The sequence below is a fragment of the Lissotriton helveticus genome, chromosome 12 (assembly GCF_964261635.1).
Source record: "Lissotriton helveticus chromosome 12, aLisHel1.1, whole genome shotgun sequence".
In the NCBI taxonomy this organism is placed as follows: domain Eukaryota; kingdom Metazoa; phylum Chordata; class Amphibia; order Caudata; family Salamandridae; genus Lissotriton; species Lissotriton helveticus.
In genome coordinates, this window is record NC_136073.1 from 307006628 (window position 1) to 307027212 (window position 20585).

The 20585-nt window shown below is 44.3% G+C and overlaps 1 protein-coding gene across 1 annotated transcript in view; it reads left to right on the forward strand.

The window, feature by feature from the left end:
• UBA2 (ubiquitin like modifier activating enzyme 2) overlaps positions 1-20585 on the forward strand; it is a 184051-nt gene that overhangs the window by 98392 nt on the left and 65074 nt on the right. The window contains exons 9-14 of the mRNA XM_078671223.1: positions 1432-1531; positions 5221-5384; positions 19356-19449; positions 19546-19658; positions 19751-19906; positions 20100-20196. Coding sequence (XP_078527349.1) covers positions 1432-1531; positions 5221-5384; positions 19356-19449; positions 19546-19658; positions 19751-19906; positions 20100-20196 — 724 coding nt within the window. The remainder of the gene's footprint in view (positions 1-1431; positions 1532-5220; positions 5385-19355; positions 19450-19545; positions 19659-19750; positions 19907-20099; positions 20197-20585) is intronic.

Consider the following 20585-nt stretch of genomic DNA (forward strand, 5'->3'; position numbering starts at 1 on the left):
CTCTCCCCCAACTGCTCTAGGAGCAGAGCAGCCCCACCCACCCAACAAAGCTGCCACAGCAGGAACAAATAAAATGATAACGTTGAGTTATCATTTTATTTGTCCCATTTTGAACTGCTAAAAAGCAGTGGGGCGATGCTCCTCTACCTTAGCGGAGGAGCCTCCACTGGCAGTGCCGTCAACTTGTCGATCACATACTAGCATGCACAGAACAGAATAAATTCTGTCTGTCGACTGGAGGCAGTAAGTGGCAAGGGAGGCTTCAGGAAAAGACACTTTCGACCTGAACACCGTTCGATAAAGCAAATACCAACCATGGATGCAGTGTGTTGAACTTCCTTTGCAGTACTGGGCAGGACAGTTGCCCAGGTTTTCTGTATCAATTACTGTTGTCGTAACTAGTGGCCATTAGATCTCACACGGTGAGGAGTTTCATGTGCTCCAGCACAATTTAAAAAGGATTTTTTTTCTCAAATCCAGTTCTAAAGAGGAATTCAATACTACTTATTCGGTTGTTAGGAGTTTCTGGGACTGAGAGTCATAATTGGCAGCAATAGTCCCTGCAGCAGCGAGTCATGCACGTACCAATACAGAAATTGTATACCTGATAGAAATGCAGGGTGTCTAGCTGACCATATCAAACCAAGCTTCATGCTGTACCATAAATCACAAGTCCTGCTGCCCTAACTGGAAATAATGCCAGTGTAAACTTTCACTCTAATCTTACCAAAAGATGTTATACATAACATTGTTTCTGCTAATCAGAATGTATGTTTTCGAAAATAAAACTGGATTGATACTATTTGTCAGGATGTTGGCAATAGTGTGTATTTCTTATAACTATTTCTTATGTAATTAAAGATGCAACTAGTATTATCAAGTGGCAGCTGTTGGGATGCTTATTAATATACCTCCTTTGTGGTTCTTCCTAACCATCTTACTTTCGCATTGCCTTCATACAATGATGCCAGTTTGCTGTGAATGTTTTACATTGTTCCCTTAAAATTGCTGTCCCTGTTTCCTCATGTTCGAGCCACTTTCCGCATTGCCATTTCAATTTAACATACGCGCAACCGTGGCAAAAGTAGCCTTGAATACCCATATTTTCCCATCCCTTTTGTTGCCATATTTTCCTTCTTTGCCAATGCTAAGATGGATTTTTAATGCTGCCCTCAATACAGCCAATCGGAGCACTTTTTATTTAATTTTCCTTCCTCCCGTGTTTTGATTCTCTAAATTTCATTTACTGCAGTAATGTGCCACAGAAGTCGAGTTTCAAAGCATGAGTCCTGGGGGTCAAATATCTCTTTGCAATCTGTGGGAAAATGCTGCAAATGAAAACCTGTCAGCAATGTGCCCCACTGCAGGAATTTTATCATGTGGGTTGTATGGTGAATTAAATCAATCTGAATACTGTTTCAAATGTTTTAGCTTTTTAAAGATGACATCCGGTATCTGCTGATGATGGACAAGCTGTGGAAGAAGCGGACAGCGCCCACTCCCCTAGACTATAAGGAATTACGGAACAATGGTAACTTTTTGGCTTATCTAAAGTTAAATATACATGAACACAAATGCTATACCTAGTTAATGTTCATATTCACAGGGGCCTTTTTGTATACACAAGTGAGTGCGCTTTTACTTTGGTGCAGTGGACTCTGGATTTAACCATTTTTTTCTTAAAACAAAAGCTACCTGATAAATAGAACAAGCCTGACGTCATGCATCAGTGATTACACTAAAAGAAAAAGTGACAGTTATCAACATTTGATCAATTAGCAAATATATGAGTCTAGTGAATGCCTCAGCATTTGAAATGTGCCTGAAACAGTTGTGATAATGATTAATTGGTAGTTTTTATACGTCCATAATTGGCAGCATCAGAATATTCAAAAGCTGTTTACTTTTCATCTATGATGTGAAAGAATCTGTTTTTCCCTAGAGTCGATGTCTTTTATGAATAATCAACATACCTATTGGAGACAACGGCTCTGTTTATGTTAATATAGTTCTGCATTATTAGTTGTGGCCAAGAGACCCCTTTAGACGTTTTGCCAATAAAAAAAATACATATATACTCACCGACAGTGTTTTCACTGATCCCTTTTCATCTAGTGGTGTCAAGTGTTATTCATATTCTGTTTCTGCTCCCACAGCATGAGCATGGGGCAGTTGGTCCGCCCACTTCATCCATTCCTGTCTTGCAGTGTGAGTAACAGCAGGTTTTTTATGTCCCCATTTCAAAGCCACCTGAAAACGAGTGCACTTCAGTATCTGATAAGGACAATCTCAACAGATTCATTACTTTAGAATATTCCCCAGGCGTCCGACTTCATACGAAGATTTTTCAGCAGCCCCCCTGTACAACAGTAGGTCACGTTGTTCGGCTCTGCACCCGAACAAATGTGCGCGCACCTATATAGACACCACCCCAGCGCGCCGACCTCAGTTCATGATTGCTATTTTACACTAGAAGCACAGAGCAAAACTGAGGTGGAATGACCAGTGTGCCAAGGTGAGGTCCTAAAGGATGTCTGTGATGTGAGAATACAGTTTGCAGAATAAGGAGGGGGGAGGATCAGAAATGATTCTGCAAATAGATAGTCTCTCTACCAGATAAGGCATTACTGAAGGTAAGTAACATCTGATAGCAGATTCCTTAGCTTAAATAGCAAAGCAATCTCTTCCAGTAGGTGGGTCTGTGAATCTGTTTACACTGAAAGGTTCTGGCTGACTGAATGGGCGAAATGCCCACCACGCAGGACCCGTCTGCCTAGGCAGTGATGTTTGGTAAACGTGTGCAGCAATGCCCACATAGCTACCTGACAGATGTCCAGAACTTGAACTCCTCTACCTAGTGCCCAGGGCACAGCTTTATCTCTGGTTGAATGAGTGCTCAAGCACTTTTTTGCCATTACATATCATATTTAGATGCAGAGGGCAATCCATCTGGAGATGAGGTGTAATCAAGACTACGCAGCCTTCCTATTTGTTAGCGCAGGTCACCTGCCCCTAATCAGAACTTTGACTCTCCATACTTATCCTTTTACATTCTCCCAGACCTCTAGAAAGAGTGTATAGTAAACGACCCAAACATTCATTTTGTATTCTTAAAAAAGCTGTTATTCACAAATCTATGTAAACGTGTTACAAGTATCGTGTTTTTGCAGCCATCGACCGTGAATTAATATGCATAAGTGAAATTGTGTGATGCTACCTTGATCCGCTAGATGGCACTATTTTCTTTCAAATCATGTGGAAAAATGAGAGAATCTAAAATGGAATAGAAACTAGTAATAAAATGTAGGTTCAATACAAAGCTCGGGGTAGGTTTCCAATATAAATACTGTCTGTCTAAGAACTCATAAGTGCAAATAAAGAATATGTTACAAGTTTATAGAACTAAGAAAAATGGAATCGCTTACCTAAGGCAATTTGGTCATTAGAAGACGGTCTGTGTGGGAGCTGCACTATTCTAGTTAAACAAGGAATAGAAAGAAATGAAGATACAGGTGGTCTTGCACACAGGCGTTTAGTACTATGCACCATTAGTATATATATACTGTGATTTATTAAGCGCGACAGCTACCCCCAGCACAGGGGTGTCCCGGTGCTGAGGAACATCAGGTGATAGAGCGACAGAAGGAGTAGTACGCTTATTGATCCTTCATAACAGCTGCCCTGAAGAGCCACATCTTCAGGGACTTTTTAAAACAGGATTCTGATTTGGTACTCCGTAAGAAGACTGGTCCACATAGCGGCCGTTCTGACCGTGAATGCTCTCTCACCTATCCGAGATTTCTTAAAACGCGGGGTCTGTAGCAAATTAAGAGAGTTTGAGCGCAGCACCCGGTTTTGCTTGTAGGGACATAATCTTTCCTTCAGATAACTCGGGCAGTTTCCATTCAGAGCCCGATAGGCCATTGTCATAGCCTTGAATATGATTCTTTTCTCCACTGGAACCCAGTGGAGTTTATGTAAATGCGGAGAGACATGGTGTCAGAATGGTATACGGCAAACCAGTCTCGCAGCCGCATTTTTAATCATCTGAAGGCATTGGATTGCATATTTAGGTAGGCTAAGATACAGGGCATTGGCGTAGTCTAGCCTAGATGTTACTATAGCTTGTACTACTATTTTGCGGCAATCTTCTGGTAGAAAATGCAAAATTTTCCAGAGATTTTTTAATTTGCTAAAGCAGGTCGCAGAGACCTGTTGTATTTGAGCGGAGAAGGCGAGAATTACTTCCAATTTTACTCCTAAGTTGCGAATAGAGGTGGCTGGGGATGGTGGAGCACCCATTTCTGATGGTTACCATAGTGCTGACTCTGGCACAGTTCCCTGCCCAAAGAAAAGAACCTCTGTATAAAATCGACATTCGCCAACAGCATTCCACCTGCATGTTCAACTGTTGTAAGAAGTTGTTAGTTTGGATCTCTTTGGCGTTATTTTCTTTGACATTAGACTACACATGCAAAATGTCAAAACTCAAGTTGCTTCTAGTATTGTGTTTTCCATGCCTTCTCAGCGACAGTATGCAATTGGCTATTATGTATGGCTTTTGCACGATGAGGTATTTTGGTTTTGAATTTTTTTTTAAGAAACTTAGTTGTATGAATTTGCTGATCTGGTCACTTAACCCCTTGGCCGCAGCGGTAATTCCGCCATGGCGCTGGGGGAAAGAGGGACAGCGCGGCGCTGCCATGCTTGTGACGGAACCATTCCGTCACGAGCCACGGGCGCGCTGTACTTGTGACGGAGTGGTTCCTTCACGGCCCGCCTGCTCAATAGAACGTGCTGCGCAGGCGCGAAATTGATGCCGCGCAGGCGCGGCGGCCGGGCCGTGACGGAACCACTCCGTCACCAGCACAGCGCGTATGTGGCTGGTGACGGAGTGATTCAGTCACCAGCACGCAAGGTGTTAAAAGCAGGGGTGAATATCACTAAACCCATACCTGTTCACTAGTTTGCTTAGTAATTGTTTTTTTTTAAACCTTTAAACTGTTAGTGAGCCTTTAAAAGCAAGCAGATAATTGTTAAGGTCGATTTTGAGTCAATCCGTTTGTGAGAGGCTTTAAAGTAGGACAAACTACCGAACATAATGTATTATTGGTTAGAGACTCTAATTCTTTGTGTTCTGTTTTCTGTGAATGCATTTGATCAGAGGACTGCTTCATTTCTGAAGTACAATAACCAAATCTTTTGTTTTTCTTTCTTTAGAAATAAATGATTCTGAACATCCAAGCGAATCCAGTTTACCTGGCTTAAAAGACCAGCAAGTTCTAGATGTCAAAAGCTATGCTTCTCTGTTCGTAAATAGTGTAAAGACACTTAGAGATCAGCTTTCTCAAAAGGGAGATGGAGCGGAGCTTGTTTGGGATAAGGTAAGTGAAACCATGTGTCGATGCAATGGTACAAGACGACTGCGGTTGATAACTGTAGGTTCAAATGTCAATGTTGTATTTTTTTTTTCATTTGAAAAGTTTTATATAGCGCAATCATGGCCCTTGCGGTTATTTGAGCGCTTTACAAATAAGGAGCAGAGACGTATAGAACCCATAGTGTCATAAAGAGGAAGATGACCAGGGAATACCCCAGATGAGGGTGTTGACCCTTCAGTGTCAAAACAGATGGGTCAAAAAAGACAATAACTTGACAAGCGAGTAATAATTACAAAAACTAGCACAGTTCAGGTTAAGACAGACACCCCCCCGAAGAAGGTGGTGACACAATAATATTAATACAGATAGATCAGAAAAGGCAATAACATACCAACCGCGCAATAATCGTAATGCCATAATCTAGAAAAGAACAGGATTGAGCTACTCCTAGACAAGGGCGGCCTCACCACAATGTAGAGACCGATAGCAGAAATCCTGAGCGTAGTTGATGTCATAATATGCTAGGAGAGAGGAGTTCTTAGGATCTAATGATTGTTTCTTACTCTAGGCAGGGAAATTATGGAAATTATTCTTGTATACATGAGCATGTTCCATAGATTGAATTTGTCTGTTTGCATTGTTATGAGGATTTGCCATTCACACAGCTTAAAGCAACCCCAAGTAGGAGTGCCTTTTGAAGCTCACAAGGCTTGACCTACATCTGTATCCTCCTGGGACGATGCTGTGCCTCCAACTACCTTGAGCTCGCCGGCCATCAGCCCTGTGACAAGGACAGTAGGGTGTGATTAAGTCCGAAGTGAAGCGGACTTGGCAGTGTCATGAGTGTGCTTCTAGTGAGTGACTGAAGGGCAGGCAACCAACCAGGCAATCGGACCATGTTTGCGCAGGTCAGTGGAGACCCTGTTCGGGAGCCCTAGTAGATTGATTGGGCCCGCCTGCCAGGAGAGTGCAAATTGGACCTGCCCCATAGACTACACTACCTGCAGTGGAGGCAGATCAGGTTGGGCTTGAACCAGCTGACTGCGACCTCTCAGACCTGAAGAGTAGTCTCTGAGGCTCATGCTGTTAGACAGCACATGAGGTAGAGTCGGCTCTGGGGAAGGCACCTCTTGGTTGTAAAATCTATGAGGAGTGAGTCAGGAGGAGCAGCCCTGGTCCCAATCATACAGAGCGAGTTCCAGTCACCTTTAAGGAACAGGAATTATAGGGCATTGAGAGAGCACCCTATACAGACCGGTATTGAGCCTGACGAAATGCTGAAAAGGCCCCATTCTTATATCCTACAAAATAAAAAAGAAATCCATTGAATAAATAAAGGTTGTTAGACCAAGCTCCCGCAGGCTGCAAAAGTACCTATCTAGGGCCTGCCCACTCCCTGGCATCTCTGAATCATTGCTCACTCCATCTAATAATATTTGATTTCAAAGAGACAACACTAGTGGGTACTATTGATTTTCCGTGCACCTCAAAGTTTGTTCTGACTTTCTCAGACGTGTCTTGCTTTTGATTTAGAACTCTAATTAATAAAGCTTTTGAGCTCTTGACGTGATTATCTGACTCTCCTCTCCTCTACTTTTTCCTTTGCCCATTATGCCTCCTCTCAATATCCCTTCCCCCTCCCAGGATCTCTCTCTATCTAAACATGGTCCCAACTCCTGGTCCATCCGGTACCCCCCCCAATCTTTCTAAACACGCTAGAAAAAAACTCAAACACAACCTCCTCATTCGAAATCCGGAAACACTTATTGTTGACAACTATTACAGCCCTACTGCCCCCATTAAAACGAATTACATCTTCTACTCCAAACGCCCCTCTAAATGGAAAAGAATCTTCACACAACATCTCCCAATCACTAAAACCTCAAATACCCCATGGCGACAAACTTTCCACCACTCCATCTCCAACCTTTTGTGGGGAAATCAACATCTCCATTTTCAAAACTGGTAACATCCTCATCCAAGCGTCCGTACCCCATCTTAACACCTTCGAACTCCATTTCAGATCCTTGGCCATCCAACTTTCCAATTCCACCAACAGCCCCCCATACCCTCCACCTCCTCTCTCCCCACCGACCCTGCCCCACCAGCCCACCTCTCCCGCCCCTGACCTTTCAACATCCAATGACACTATGAATACGTTGTCACCTATCCCCTCTTTCCTCACTATGACCTCCACTCTCCCCTTGATCCTCCCCTCAACCCCTCACTCCCAATCCCCCTTGCTCCCAACCAGCCCATCCATTCCCCTACCTATTACTCCACCCTCCTGGCCCTCTTTCTCAGTCTCCCCTTCCATTCCTCCTCCAACCCCCCCTCACTCCTCCTCTCCCAACTCATCCTCACTCACGCAGAATCACAATACTCCTCACCCAGATTCCCCTTCCATTCCTCCTCCATTCCCCCCTCATTCCTCCCCTCCCAATTCAGCCTCACACCCTCTGAATCACACTACTCCCAACTCCTCCTCTCCCTCCCTGAACTATACTCTTCCCATTAGCTCCCCCCTCACTCCTACACCATTCCGCAACTGTACCTCCTTGCTATCCCCAAACTTCTCTTCCACAGAGGTCTCATCTCCCCTCTACCCCGACATGCCACTCCTTCTCCCTTTTAACTACAGCCCTCCCTGCTCTCCTGCCTGCCTCGGCTCATCCCCTCCTCAGAACAGGCCTCCTGCCTGCATCTGCTCACTGCCTCCTCAGAGCAGACCCCCCTCTGCAGCTAACTCCGAACCCCATTTGTCCTCCTCCCCCCCCACACTCTATTTACTCCCTCACTCTTATCTCAAACTCCCTTCGCAACATCGAACTTAACATCTCCACTCTTACCAGAGATCTTTCTCGTCTTAGGAACGATTTCCTCAACCTCAAATCCAGCGATCCCCGTCCCCGAAGAAACACCGCTAACCCCGGTCTAATAAACCCCTCCACCTCCAAACCGTGGGAAACGACTCCCTTGCTTTGCCAGGCTCAAAGACCACTCCGCACTACTTGCACCCTCTCTCACCGGGAGATCTCCAACCTTCAAAATTCCTACCCTCCATACTCATCTACCATGAACACGCCTCCCCCCTTCTCAAACATCCCCGTCATATTGGGGACTAGTCGTATTCCCCTTTCACCTCTCACCCCTAGACCCCCTCCTCTTCTCACCTCCATCCTTGCCCTCCCATCTCCCAAACCCACTCCCAAACCCCTCACCTGCATGCTTGTTAACTGCCACTCCGCTGCCCGACATGCCATAGAATCTCTGAAACCATCCTTAGCGAATCCATCGACATTGCGTTCCTTACAGAATCCTGGCTTAATGACCACTCTACAAGCATTCTTGACATACTCTCACCCCCGGGCTACTCCATCATTAGGAAAGATAGACCCATCCGAAAAGGCGGTGGTGTAGCTATCATCTTTAAAGACGAATTACAGCTCTCCCTTATCAATAACACCGAATATGCCTCCTTTGAATACCTCGTAGCCGAACTCAAAATACAGGGTTCTCCCCCCATCCGCCTTCACAATATATATAATCCGCCTGGAAATCACTACCCATTCATTGATGAGCTATCTAACCTTCTTACCCAATCCTCAATTTCCAAATCTAAAAACATCTTCCTGGGAGACTTTAATCTCCATTGGAATGATACTAAAGATCCCTCAATCTCCCTCCTCTCTGACCTTCTCGAAATTAATGACCTCAATCAAATCTGTCAGTCGCCAACCCATTGCAAAGGAGCCACCCTTGACGTAATCATAACCAGCAAAGATCTAGCCCTCCTATCTAACATCATTCCCATTGACTGGTCCGACCATCACCTTATCCTGTTCACCAAAACTATTAAACCCATGAAACTGATGAGAAATCTCAGTCTTATCCCTCCCGACTTACTTGAATCCAAATTTCATGCCCATCTTCTCGCTATCCCACCCTCCCTTAACACGAATGAACTAACCGAACAATATAACAAAGCTGTCACTGCTACCCTTGACCTTCTTGCCCCTCTCAAACTCAAAAAGCAAAGAAATATCCCCTCCAAATCATGGTTTAACACAGACCTTAATAATGAAAGACGTAGACTCAGACTGACTGAAAGATTATGGAGACAGCACCCCTCTCCTTCTAACCTGACCCGCCTCAGACTTGCTAGATCGTCCTATAAAAAACACATCTTTAGACAAAAAACTTCCTTCTTCAGATCACAACTTGATCGAGCTCAGAATAGGCCACGAGAACTATTCAACATTGTGCGCAATCAAACTACTTCCGCCCCCCCTGTCCCACTGGCCTCGATGACTAGATGTGAAGAAATAGCTCTCTTTTTTTCAGACAAAATTAAACTTATTGAGCAATCCTTCCTCTCTACTGTGATCCCTCCCACCAATCCAAACATCTCTCTTAATATCCCACCCTCCACCATAACTCCCCCTACACCCACTACTGCCCATCAAAACTCTGATCTCCCTCATCCCCCCTTGCCCTCCAATTTCCTTGACTCCAATCATCCTAACTCTCTTACTAAAAATAATGCCACGTGGCTTAACTTCCAGCCTGTCACTGAAAGAGACGTCTTTAACATCATTTCCAAACTCAAGCCTTCCTCCCACACCAAAGACCCTCTCCCCTCCAAACTTGTCCAAAACCTCAAACACATCATCACCCCTTCCTGGACCTCTATTATCAACAGCTCACTTGCCACCGGCTGTGTCCCCACTTCATTGCAACTAGGCCAAATCACCCCCATTATCAAAAAACCCTTTGGCAGACCCAAACGACCTCAATAACCTTCGTCCCATCTCCAACCTTCCCCTTCTTTCTAAAGCCCTGGAAAAATGTGTCCTTCTCCAACTAGATAGACACATTGAACACTTCAACTTACTAGACCCCTTCCAATCTGGCTTTAGGAAAGGATGCAGCACTGAAACCACCATGCTAAACATTATTGATGACATCCACCACTCACTTGACAATGGTGAATCTAGCCTGCTGATCCTCCTTGATCTCTCTGCAGCGTTTGATACTGTTAACCACTCTGCTCTACTAAATGTTCTTAGAGATCGATTCGGCCTGAATGGTACGACACACAAATGGTTTGTCTCATACCTACAACACCGTTCTCAACAAATCAAAATCCAAAATTGCCTATCTAACCCTACCTCCATCTCCTTAGGAGTTCCGCAAGGATTCATCCTCTCTCCCACTCTCTTTAACCTTTTCATGGAACCCCTCACACTCATTCTTAAACAAGCCGGGATCAACTACCATCTCTATGCTGACGACACCCAACTCTATTATAAGATTAAAACTCATGCTGACATCCTTCAACTCAACAACACTCATCAAGATCCAATCCTGGTTCCACAGTAACCACCTCAAACTCAACCCTAAAAAATCATTCTTTTTTCCCCTAAAAATAACCAGCTCCTCATTCAGAAGTGGATCTCTGACCTTAACGCCCTCAACTGCTCCTTATCTTTGTCCTCCTCTGTCAAATCACTAGGTATCTCACTTGACGACCTCTTAACCCTCAAGGTACACATCAATAATTCTGCCAAAGGAGCCCTCTTCACTCTGCGCCACCTTAAGAAAATCAAGCCCTTCATCCCGATCGATGATTTCAAACTAGCAGTCCAATCCCTTGTTCTTTCTCGCATCGACTATGGCAATGCCATTCTCACCGGAATTCCCAAGATCCACCTAGCACCTCTTAAATCTGTGCTTAACCTTGCAGCTAGGCTTACCTCAGACTGCAAGCGATTCGACCACATATCCCCTGCCCTTAAAACTCTTAAATGGCTCCCCATTGAAGGTAGATCCATTTACAAAACGGCCTGCATTACACACAAAATTCTCCATCAGAATACACCAACCTACCTCGCTAGCAAACTCACTAAAGCCGGTTGCTCCCGCTCCTTGAGAAGTACTAACACCCTCCTTCTTATCCCCCCCCCTTTCTAAAAAAGAAAACCACCCAGTCTAGATCCTTTTCTGGCAACGCTCCTTGCATTTGGAATGCCCTTCCAACTGACCTTCGCTGCAACCCTTCCTACTCTTGTTTCAAAAAAGAACTCAAACTACATCTCCTCAATAAATACTGGGGACCCTAATCCATATCTGTTCTCTTCCACTGGCTACATCTGTCCGACCCTAGATGCATTCGCCCTCCCTTGTTTTTAGCCTTACTCGCCCTTTCTCCTCGTCACTTCCCCCTCCCTGTTTACCACCTTCACTCCTCCTTGCTCCCCCCTTCCCTTGTCCACCCTCAGCCCGCATCCCCTTCAACCCCCTCCCATTTCTGCCCCTCCCGCTTCTCTTCCTTACCAACCTAACGGACCACTAACCTTTCCTATCCTGACCCTGCAATTTTCCGCTTTTTTTTCAATTGGTGCCTTTTGATATGTTTGATTTATCACATCTTACACATTTTGTTGTGCTTATTTCCCATATTTATCTTTTTGAAATCTGTCAGACGGAGACTTTTATGTTTATTTACATTGATGCTCTGTATGTCCCCTGTTTTATTGACCTTTCTTGTCTCTAAAATGTAAAGCGCTCTGATACCCCCGGGTCCAGCCAGCGCTATATAAAACCTCTAAAATAAATAAATAAATTGAACAGTTGCTAAAACTGAAGCTCCAGCGACCTCCAAACAGACCTCAATTGATAAATGTACAGAACTTCCAGTTGGCAAGTCCCTGAAAAGAAGCTGGAAAGAATACCTTCAAGATTGACGTAACATCTGTCACCTCCTACTTGACTGTCCCGAATCTTTAGGGGAGCCAAACACATCCGCAGAGAATCCCAGCACCACCACTATTGTCCATCAGCCACTGCCCAAACCAGGAAAATAACCTACAACCCATAACTCCACCTCACCCACCCTACTTTTCATACCTTGGACTTAAAACTCAGCATCTCCCCTTGAATGAAATTTGCACTCCTTAAAAAAAAATAAAAAATAAAAATCTGTGCACATTAGGAGCTGTGCACAAGAGAATATATAGTGTGAATCTAGGCCTTGGAAACGGAAACAGAGGGAATGGGCTTCCTTATTGCTGCTAAAAAAAGGTAGGGCATCCCAGGAGTACGAAATAAGAGTAAAGGCGGCAGGTGGATAAAGAGTACAGTATGCATAACTAGAAATATGTATGGAGCAGTATCAAGGGTGAATTGTATATAGATAGATAGATATATATCTATCTCGTCAAATCCCGGCGAATCCCCAGGAAAGAAAACAGCACTCGGGAGGTTTCCTTCTCACGGAGTAGTTTATTCAATTACAAGCTACACCACAGACGCGTTTCGGCGATTTGCCTTCATCAGTGTGTGTATGCACACGCACAACCAGGTACATATATCTCAGTAAACATTCAAATTGTGTAAGGTGTACACCCCTTAGTGAGCATAGAAAGAGGACTATATCCCTCCCCACAGTTGCGGACTCCATCTTGTAATGGTCAGAATCTACCATATACACTACTCATAATGGATGCAATGAGGCATTACCTAACCTGTAGATAGGTCAACACGCTATAGTGGAGAAGGTAACATATATCACTATGCTGGGGTTGCATTAAGAAATAAAGCAGTGGATCGGCAATTGTCCTCCAAAAATACTCTAGCTCGTTAGGGGTGGGTTCAACTCATACACCTGAATGGATATATAACCAAAACCATGAAAAAGAAAGTCTATGTCAGCATGTATATACTAAGAGACGGTCAACATAGAGAAAGCGCCATATCTACATTGACTGAAATGCACAACTCAAGTGCTATTAGGAATCAAAGAGCCCTTTGAACCTATAGGTTACCATTACAATTGCTTTAAACCAAAAGTCCTCATTCATGTGCCTAGATTCAGTGTGGCAACAGTTATCCAATCTAAGTTGTTTATATTGGTGGTTCTGTCAATTGTCTTAGGTACATACAATATATACAGTATATGCAATTCATACAGTCGATCCACAAGAGTTCAACAAACTGAAGCCTATCATATACGGAGACTTATAGACAGCACGTACATCATTTGCCTAGGTGAAATACCATCTCCTCTCCGCTGTTCATACCTTTGGGCCATTTTGTGGAAAGATCTTTAATATAACGTGATTCTAGCCTGCGTAATCGTCGTAGGCAATCTCCTCCCCTAACGTTATATCTGATGGTATCAAGGCCAAAATATTGCAACTTGCTACGGTCTCTGTTGTGTTTCTCGGCGAAATGCCGGGCGACTGGATAAGAGTGATCGGCTTTATCGATCGCTCTTAGGTGTTCCAAGATCCGTAATTTTAGCATATTGATAGTGCTCCCTATGTAGCGAAGGCCACACGGGCAGGTCAGGCAATAGACTGCTGGGGTGTGCTACAAGTAATAAATTGCTTGATCCGCAACTTCTTACCAGTATCGGGCACCTCAATAGAGAGCACCCTTTTGCTCCCTGCGCAGGCATTGCATTTTCCACATGGGTAAAACCCACTCATGGTTCTTAAGGTGTTACTCTTCGGAGGAGGTTTCTCTAAGTGGCTAGTCACTAGGTGATCCCCAAGAGATCTGGCTTTACTAAAGGTGACAAGCGGGTGGGTAGGTAGATCATCCTTAAGTATGTTATCTGTCTTGAGAATATGCCAGTTTCTGCGGAGCATGGCCCTCAAATCCTCAGCTCCAGCGGAAAAAGGGGTTATTAATCTGAACTTTCCGCTGTCATTAGTAGATGTCTTAGAATCCTTACTCGTAGTAGATCTAGGTGTCAGTAAGGAATCTCTTGGGATTGCCCTCACTCTTTTCAAGGTATCATTAAGTAAGACTTCTCCATAGCCCCTGGCAACAAATCTACTCACACATTCCTTAGCTTCCACTTCAAAATCTTCCGATCTCGAGCAGTTTCTCCGGATTCGGAGTAACTCTCCATAGGGGATGCTCCTAACGAGTTGCGGGGGGTGGCTGCTGCTGGCAAAAAGTGTAGAATTGCCTGCAGTGGTTTTTCTGTGAAGGGCTGTGTGAATATGACAGTCTTCTGAGAACACTTTTAGGTCAAGATATTCCGCTGCCACCGGGCTCACCGTCCCTGAAAAGTGCAGATTATAGTCATTCTCATTGAGTAATTTGATGTAGGCTTGTGCTGTTTCTGATGTGCCACGCCACACGATGAACAGGTCATCGATGTACCTGAACCAACCCTCAGTTCTACCCTCTGAGCCATCCACTATACAGCTCCTGGGTACCCGCTCCTCCCACCAGCCAACGAAAAGATTCGCATAGCTGGGAGCGAAGCAGGTACCCATCGCCGTTCCAGACACCTGCCTGTACAATTGGTCCTCAAACAGAAAAATATTATTACTCAGACAAAACTCGATAAATTCGAGGATCATAGTATTGTGTTGAGTAAATCTTAATTGTCGTGAGTTCAGGAAATGTTGTATAGCTTCCAAGCCATGCTGGTGTTCTATGACTGTGTACAAACTGGTTATGTCCAACACAATTAGCTGGCATTCGTCGTTCCATTTCACGTTCCGAATTTTGTCAAGGAAATCCTTGGTATCCTGGACATAGGAGGATAGAGTTAATACCAAATGAAATAAGAACTTGTCAATGAATCGGGACATGTTTTCAGTGAGACTGCCAATGGATGACACGATGGGGCGGCCTGGTGGATGTTCATTGTCTTTATGTAATTTGGGTAGATGGTAAAATGTTGGTGTGAGTGGTTGGCTGTTTCGGAGAAAGAGAAATTCGTCCTTACTCAACATGTTACGTTCATGCCATTTCCCTATTAGTTTGTCATAACTCCGGATACTGTCTTGGTATGTGGCGTTGGTACATGTGGTATAGAAATTGGTGTTAGAAAGCTGGCGTAGTGCTTCATATCTGTAGTAGTCTCTTGTCAACAACACCACGTTACCCCCTTTGTCCGAGGGTTTAATTATGATGTTGGTATCCTTCATAAGGTTATGTAGGGCCAGTTTCTGTTGTTCAGTGATGTTGTGTTTCATGGGATGGTTAGCTTTTCTATACTGCATTAGTTCTTGAGTCATGGCCTCAGTAAAGGCGTCAATTGCATCCCAGGGCATCTGTGGGATGAACGTCGAAGGGGGTTTATACCCGCTCTCTTCCCGATCTTGCTCAATTCCAAGGGCCTGTGCTCTCTGTGCTCTGTCGGTAGTCTCTGAATGATCTTGTGCAGATTTTCTTCCCGCAGTTCTTCAAGAGTTTCGAGAGCTTCAATTTCTCTGCCCGTTAGGGCATCCGTAGCTGTGAGTCTTGTGCCCATGTCACCAGTAGCTTTCAGGTGAGGTCGTAACTTAAAATGTTTGTGTAATTTGAGCTTACGTGTAAATCGGAAGAGATCAATCAGGGTTTGGGTATACTCTAGGGGGGTGTTAGGGCAAAAGGTTAGACCAAGGCTGAGTATGTTTTGTTCGAGGCATATGGGCTGCAGATGGTACATTTATGAATAGATCGCCATCTGGTGTTGGGCTCGGATGATTGCACTTGTTTTTCTCTTGGAGAAGTCTTTTGTAGTCACGAGACTGATGACTCCTCCCTTGGGTACTAGTGCGCATGGGCATCGGCTCCATCCTTAGATTGTTTTTTTCCTCCATCGGGTTTGGATGAGGATCGAAGCGCTCTGGACCGACTTCGAGAAAAAAGTTATATTCGGCGCGTATTCCCTTTCCAATTAGACGGTATTGTTGTCGAGCGCGATTTCATTTCCATTTCGACGCGTTTCGACGTCAACAACAAATTTGCAACTTCTACGTCTACCAGACCGGGAGGCCTATCTCGACGTAGTCCAGCCCGGAGTCCATGGAAAGGACTCCATTCAAGAAATGTCCAAAGTGTGGTGCTAAGTTCCCACACAACGACTTACACAAGGTGTGCAACCTCTGTTTATCACCTGAACACGAATCCAGGGACTGTGAAGCCTGTGCGGCATTCTCCTCCAAGTCGACGATTAGAAACCGTCGAGCCCGAAGACACGAGGCGTCGAGAATGCAGTCAGATGCAATCCCGGAGTTGTTCGAGGCACAACATCCAGAAGAAGAAGAAGAAGATGAGGCCGAGTCTGGGTCGGAAGCGGATGAGTACGACGTCGAAGAAATCGACGTTCATCAAACCGTGAGTGACGACGTCCCTGTACCAAAAAAAGACCCCGTTTGCTGTCGACCCCGCCTTCGAGCCCGGTCAGGCAACCGAAAAAAGTTTCCGACGCCCCGCCTTAAGGCTCGGCAACGAAACCGAAACACTCGGCCTCCCATCATGTCGGATCCGAGAAACGGTCGACATCGACACCGAAGCTCCATAACAAGGAAAGCTCGCAGTCGAAACATTCCACGTCGAAACCAAAACAAGCTTCAACGTCGAAGACTTCCTAGACACCAAAAAGATTGTACTCGAACAAACATTCGGTGCCGAAAACATATAACACTGAAAGTCAAAAGCAAAAGCACCTTTCGGAACCAAAAACTTCGGTACCGACACAGGAGCATCAGACAGATCCAAAACAAAAGACTTTGTTTATTGATCCGCAAACTGGCAAGGTGGTGACAAAACTACCTAAAAAGAGGAAGAATGAACAGTTGGACGACAAAGCTCCTCCTCCTAAGAAGAGAACAATGGGGACAAATACAACTCCTCCCCTTTCTCCACAACCTAGAGACACACCCTCTTCTCCTCTTCCTCACATTCTGCCAGCTATTCCTACTACACCACGCCAATCTGCACCTCAAACAGATGTAGAAAGTGACATGGGGGAGGGAGAACTTCTTAGGGATGATAACGACACTATCCCAGAAGATACAGACCCATGGGAAGATTATAATGCAGGATCAGATAATAACGACCCTGACCTGTATTCCTCAAAACCTTCACCACCTGATGATAAAACAGGTTTTGCACAGTTAATTAATAGGGCAGCAAAATACCACAAGGTAGACTTGCATACAGAACCTCAGATAGAGGATTTCCTTTTAGAAACACTACCTGCTGCACAAAGAACCTCAGGGACCCTACCAATGCTTAAGGGTCTCCTTAATCACACATCAGACATATTTAAAGACCCAGTGAGGGCTAGGGTATTAAATCCAAGAATTGACAAAAAATATAAGGCAGCCACAAAGGACCCAATATTTATTAAGGGACAAATACCTCTGGACTCGCTAGTAGTCACAAACGCTCATAAGAGAGCAAATTCATTAACTACGGGAGAAGCTCCTCCTCCTGACAGGGAGTCCAAGTTAATAGATGCCTTTGGCAAAAGAGTAGCATCCCAAGCTGCAAACAGCTGGCGCATAGCTAATACGCAGGCGCTACTTGCACGTTATGATAGAGCTCATTATGATGAGTTAGAAAAACTCATTACACATCTCCCTAAAGAACATCAAAAAAAGGCAGATCAGCTCATACAAGAAGGGAAGATAATAACTAACACTTCCATTAAGTGCGCCTTAGACGCAGCAGACACTGCAGCAAGATCTATAAATACCAGCATCATGTTAAGAAGACATGCATGGCTTAGAGTCTCAGGATTCAAACAAGAGGTACAAACCTCCTTGTTAAACCAGCCTTTTGATGGGAAAACACTTTTCGGCTCGGGGACAGATGAGGCCTTAGAAAACATGAAAAAAGACCCAAACGGCTAAATCAATGGGAGCATTACAACAGCCAACTCAAAGGGGTTCCTTTCGTAGGTCCACCTATAGAGGCGGATCCAAAAATACAGGCACAGCCAGCAATCAACCTCTTTTATACCAACATCACCCAGAGGTAATTCTAGAGGCAGTTACAGAGGTAACAACAACAAGGGTAGAGGTCGTGGAAATAACAACAACCGCAACTCTCCAACCCCAAAACAGTGACTTCATAAAGCTCCCCCCAGACCATCTAACACCGGTCGGGGGACGGCTATCACAGTTCCTACCTGTCTGGTAAAACATCACATCAGACAGGTGGGTGGGACATTCAAAAAATGTCCGTGTGGTGCTAAATTCCCACACAAGGACCTACACGAGGTGTGCAACCTCTGTTTATCACCTGAACACGAGTCCAGGGACTGTGAAGCCTGCGCGGCATTCTCCTCCGACGTAAACTAGGGGCATCTATGGCATTCTTAGGAAACATTCCCCTAGATGACATATGCAAAGCAGCAACTTGGTCTACACCACATACCTTCACAAAACACTACTGTGTTGATGTGCAGACAACCCAACAAGCAAGGGTGGGCCAGGCTGTACTAAAAACTTTATTTCAAACTGTTGCAACAGACACTGGTAACCACCGCTAGGGAGGTAACTGCTGTATAATCTATTCATAAATGTACCATCTGCAGCCCATATGCCTCGAACGGAATATGCTACTTACCAGTATGCATCTGTTCTGGGCATAGAGGACTGCAGAGTGGTACATGCCCTCCCAGCTTCCCCGGAAACCTGTGTCTGTTCCAACACTATCTTATTTAGATACACTTACATGAGCATCTTTCTGTATTCTATCATATTACTCCATCTAACCCTACTATGGCAAAACAATCGAAGGATGGAGCCGATGCCCATGCGCACTAGCACCCAAGGGAGGAGTCATCGGTCTCGTGACTACAAAGACTTCTCCAAGAGAAAAACAAGTGCAATCATCCGAGCCCAACACCAGATGGCGATCTATTCATAAATGTACCACTCTGCAGCCCTCTATGCCCAGAACAGATGCATACTGGCAAGTAGCATATTCCATATATATATTTACTTCAAAAACAAAAAGACTACTTTGAGTAACTGTGATTTGGTTTCCGAGTGTTTCAGATAATGCGTAAATTGAACTGTTTAGAAGTATAGAAAGTGGCACACTTCGGATACTAAACCATCTTTTGAACAGTACCGCTACTATTGTGTTAAACACAACTGCATTAGTTCAGTGAGAGCATGGTTTTGCTTGTCCGCAGATTATCAATTATATTTCACACGTTTGTTGTAGGATGACGTGCCAGCAATGGATTTTGTTACTGCAGCAGCTAACCTCAGGATGCATATCTTCAGCATGCCAATGAAGAGTAAATTTGACATAAAGTGTAAGAACACCTTTTATTGACTTTTTCATGACTGTTAAATTTAAGGCTGCAGTCTTTTGCTTTCTATTAAAACTATGTTCATGTTGATTTCTTCAGCCATGGCAGGAAATATTATTCCTGCTATAGCGACTACGAATGCAGTCATTGCTGGTCTCATAGTGCTGGAGGGCTTGAAAATTTTATCCGGAAACATAGATAAGTGTAAAACTGTGAGTAATGGTCAAATACATTTTTTTTTAAAATGTTATGAATAAATAGCATCCTGCCTAATATTCTCATATTGTTTACTTGTCTTGACAAGATATTTCTAAATAAGAAACCAAATCCACGAAAGAAGCTGCTTGTTCCTTGTGCATTGGATCCACCAAACTCCAATTGTTACGTGTGTGCTAGTCGCCCAGAAGTGACAGTGAAACTGAATGTTAACAAAGTGACCGTGCAGACGCTGCAGGATAAGGTAGGCAATTGGGATCTTTATCACCATTTTTTATGTATTGGTATCTATTTCCTTAGGAGGCAGGAAATAAACCCCTCTTTCTGCTAAAGTGATGCAACAACAATTTCTTTCTATGGAAGATGGAGTTAAATGCGTAGTCTGTAGATTATATTTTGCTGTACTAATTGTAAAATCTTCCCCACTACTTTTGCAGATATTGAAGGAAAGGTTTGCCATGGTTATGCCGGATGTCCAAATAGAAGATGGGAAGGGGACGATATTAATCTCTTCAGAGGAAGGAGAAACTGAAGGTGTGTACTAGGGCTACTGAAGGCTATACATATTTTTCACTGTTCGGTGTTGTCATTGAGTCCACTGTGACAGAGGCAATGTCATAATTTCCTCCAACTCTGCATTGCACTACATTAAAGATTCAGCCTACTTCCCCAGAGCTGAGTGCAGCCTGATAGATGGGAATTCAGATCGAACAGGAATATGTATGCATTTTCTCAGAATTATGGCATGCTAAACTCCGTCTTCCTGGTGCCTAACATTGGCTCTTGAAACCCTTCAGTTCGTATGGATAGTGGTGGAATTGTGCACAGGGACCTAAGTAAAGCCACCTCTATAAGGGACACAGGCGTAAAATGTTCTTTGTGTTGATAGTTGCCCATGGTGAATATCTGGGCTCCCTACTACT